General features: G+C 44.8%; 1 protein-coding gene across 1 annotated transcript; it reads left to right on the top strand.

The window, feature by feature from the left end:
• The first annotated feature begins 1,903 nt into the window (after positions 1 to 1,903).
• On the top strand, positions 1,904 to 3,139 carry LOC123751770 (uncharacterized). The gene has a single exon (XM_045733851.2). It carries the CDS (start codon positions 1,904 to 1,906, stop codon positions 3,137 to 3,139), a length of 1,236 nt encoding a protein of 411 aa, XP_045589807.2.
• Positions 3,140 to 3,430: the final 291 nt, after the last annotated feature.

Below are 3,430 nucleotides of genomic sequence, written 5' to 3'. Positions count from 1 at the left end.
TCCTTTTTAAGGTGAGGGATCGATGCCAGCATGTATCTTCAACAGTGGCTCTCACCTTTGCTATGCATAGGGCCCGGAAAGTACCTTTGTCCAAATGTGTGTGTGTGTGTGCGCGCATGCGTGTGAAAGGAAAGTTTGTGTGGGAGCAGCGATGTATTTGTTTGTGTGTATGATTGAGTGTGTGTGTGTGTGTATGTTTGTGCGTGTATGGTTGAGTGAGTTGGCGTGGTGGGTTTGTTTTCCTAATACAGAGTTGACTTTGATGCTTGGGTTGCTCTCTTGACTCTCTTGAACTCGACTGGAAAATCCGCTCTTCCAGATTCGCTCTGTCCAATCGCTGCCGATTTATGTGCCCTAATATTTATTCTCTGCAAAGGCCAGAAGTGACTGAGGAGTTATTGGTTCCTTTGGCACCGTTGGTGTGTTGATATTTTTACCTTTAACAGGAAACAGAAGCTGGCGTTTGCTGCCCATTGTTTGGTGGTTACGAGCTCTCATTCTCAAAGCTAAGAGCTCTCACTTTTACAGCTAGGAGCTCTCACTTTTACAGCTAGGAGCTCTCACTTTTACAGCTAGGAGCTCTCACTTTCACGTCTAAGAGTAATCACTCACAGCTGAGAGCTTTCCCTTCTACTGCACCCGCCAGCTACCTATAGCCCAACCCCACCACACACACACACACACACACACACACACACACACACACACACACACACACACACACACACACACACACACACACACACACACACACACACCCATTCGACAGAACAGCGGTAATGAGTCGTTGTTCAAAGTGCCCAGGTTCCATTCCTGATCTAGGCAGAAACAATATTGAAGAGTTGATTTCGCCTGATGCACCTGTTCACCAAGCAGTAAATAAATCCCTAGTAGCTAGCTGCTACGGACAGCATGATAGATGTATGATAGCTAAATTTATGTAGTAGATATAATAGAGGAAAATAGGTTGGTAGTCATTAGACAACCGACAGTTTGAAAAGCGGGGTCCAAGAGCTGAATCCTGCAAGCAATAGAATATATCAACTCAGTGTGAATGCAGTAAAGAGAGAGAGAGAGAGAGAGAGAGAGAGAGAGAGAGAGAGAGAGAGAGAGAGAGAGAGAGAGAGAGCGAGAGAGAGAGAGCGAGAGAGAGAGAGAGAGAGAGAGAGAGAGAGAGAGAGAGAGAGAGAGAGAGAGAGAGAGAGAGAGAGAGAGAGAGAGAGAGAGAGAGAGAGAGAGAGAGAGATAGAGAGAGAGAGAGAGAGAGAGCGAGAGAGAGAGAGAGAGAGAGAGAGAGAGAGAGAGAGAGAGAGAGAGAGAGAGAGAGAGAGAGAGAGAGAGCGAGAGAGAGAGAGAGAGAGAGAGAGAGAGAGATAGAGAGAGAGAGAGAGAGCGAGAGAGAGAGAGAGAGAGAGAGAGAGAGAGAGAGAGAGAGAGAGAGAGAGAGAGAGAGAGAGAGAGAGAGAGCGAGAGAGCGAGAGAGAGGTGAAAGCGTTTGAAACTTGACCTTCCATAAGGAAACTGAACCAACCTCGATGTTCTTGAAAGGTCTCCCTATACTTAGAGGTCAAGCCCCTTAACTGTTGACCGCTCTGGCAAGTTCCCGCTGTTACAGGTACAGAACACAGACCTATCATGGTCTTCTCTACCCCTGGTCAGTCAAGCATTTCGAAAACCTCTGCGTTACTGAAGTCTGAACTTTGTGTGTAGAGAATAAGACTTGTGTTGATAGTACCAAGATAGCAGTTATATTTCCTTAAATAACTTGTAAAAAAGAGTAATATTATGATTTTCAAATCCAAGGAAGATTTAAATTGCAACTAACCGTTAACTCACAGGACCTGCGATAGTCCTGTGTAGAGTGGAAGGAATTAATTACAAAACAATCACAACGGTTACCAGAATGGCCAGCCACGCAACAGCTTACAGAAGTCACATGTGCAGCTTACAGAAGTCACATGTGCAGCTTACAGAAGTCACATGTGCAGCTTACAGAAGTCACATGTGCAGCTTACAGAAGTCACATGTGCAGCTTACAGAAGTCACATGTACAGCTTACAGAAGTCACATGTGCAGCTTACAGAAGTCACATGTGCAGCTTACAGAAGTCACATGTGCAGCTTACAGAAGTCACATGTGCAGCTTACAGAAGTCACATGTGCAGCTTGCAGAAGTCACATGTACAGCTTACAGAAGTCACATGTACAGCTTGCAGAAGTCACATGTGCAGCTTGCAGAAGTCACATGTACAGCTTGCAGAAGCCACATGTGCAGCTTACAGAAGTCACATGTGCAGCATACAGAAGTCACATGTGCAGCTTACAGAAGTCACATGTGCAGCTTGCAGAAGTCACATGTGCAGCATACAGAAGTCACATGTGCAGCTTACAGAAGTCACATGTGCAGCTTACAGAAGTCACATGTGCAGCATACAGAAGTCACATGTGCAGCTTACAGAAGTCACATGTACAGCTTACAGAAGTCACATGTGCAGCATACAGAAGTCACATGTGCAGCTTACAGAAGTCACATGTACAGCTTACAGAAGTCACATGTACAGCTTACAGAAGTCACATGTGCAGCTTACAGAAGTCACATGTACAGCTTACAGAAGTCACATGTGCAGCATACAGAAGTCACATGTGCAGCTTACAGAAGTCACATGTGCAGCTTACAGAAGTCACATGTGCAGCTTACAGAAGTCACATGTACAGCTTGCAGAAGTCACATGTACAGCTTACAGAAGTCACATGTGCAGCTTACAGAAGTCACATGTGCAGCTTACAGAAGTCACATGTACAGCTTGCAGAAGTCACATGTACAGCTTACAGAAGTCACATGTACAGCTTACAGACGTCATATGTACAGCTTACAGACGTCATATGTACAGCTTGCAGAAGTCACATGTGCAGCTTACAGAAGTCACATGTACAGCTTACAGACGTCATATGTACAGCTTACAGAAGTCACATGTACAGCTTACAGAAGTCACATGTACAGCTTGCAGAAGTCACATGTGCAGCATACAAAAGTCACATGTACAGCTTGCAGAAGTCACATGTACAGCTTACAGACGTCATATGTACAGCTTACAGAAGTCACATGTGCAGCTTACAGAAGTCACATGTACAGCTTGTAGAAGTCACATGTACAGCTTACAGACGTCATATGTACAGCTTACAGAAGTCACATGTACAGCTTACAGAAGTCACATGTACAGCTTGCAGAAGTCACATGTACAGCTTACAGACGTCATATGTACAGCTTACAGAAGTCACATGTACAGCTTACAGAAGTCACATGTACAGCTTGCAGAAGTCACATGTACAGCTTACAGAAGTCACATGTACAGCTTGCAGAAGTCACATGTGCAGCATACAGAAGTCACATGTGCAAATTTGCAAAATTCAGATGGTTCTCAGATCATCTT

This window comes from Procambarus clarkii, chromosome 31 (genome assembly GCF_040958095.1).
Source record: "Procambarus clarkii isolate CNS0578487 chromosome 31, FALCON_Pclarkii_2.0, whole genome shotgun sequence".
Classification (NCBI taxonomy): Eukaryota; Metazoa; Arthropoda; class Malacostraca; order Decapoda; family Cambaridae; genus Procambarus; species Procambarus clarkii.
This window is presented reverse-complemented; position numbering and strand designations above follow the sequence as displayed.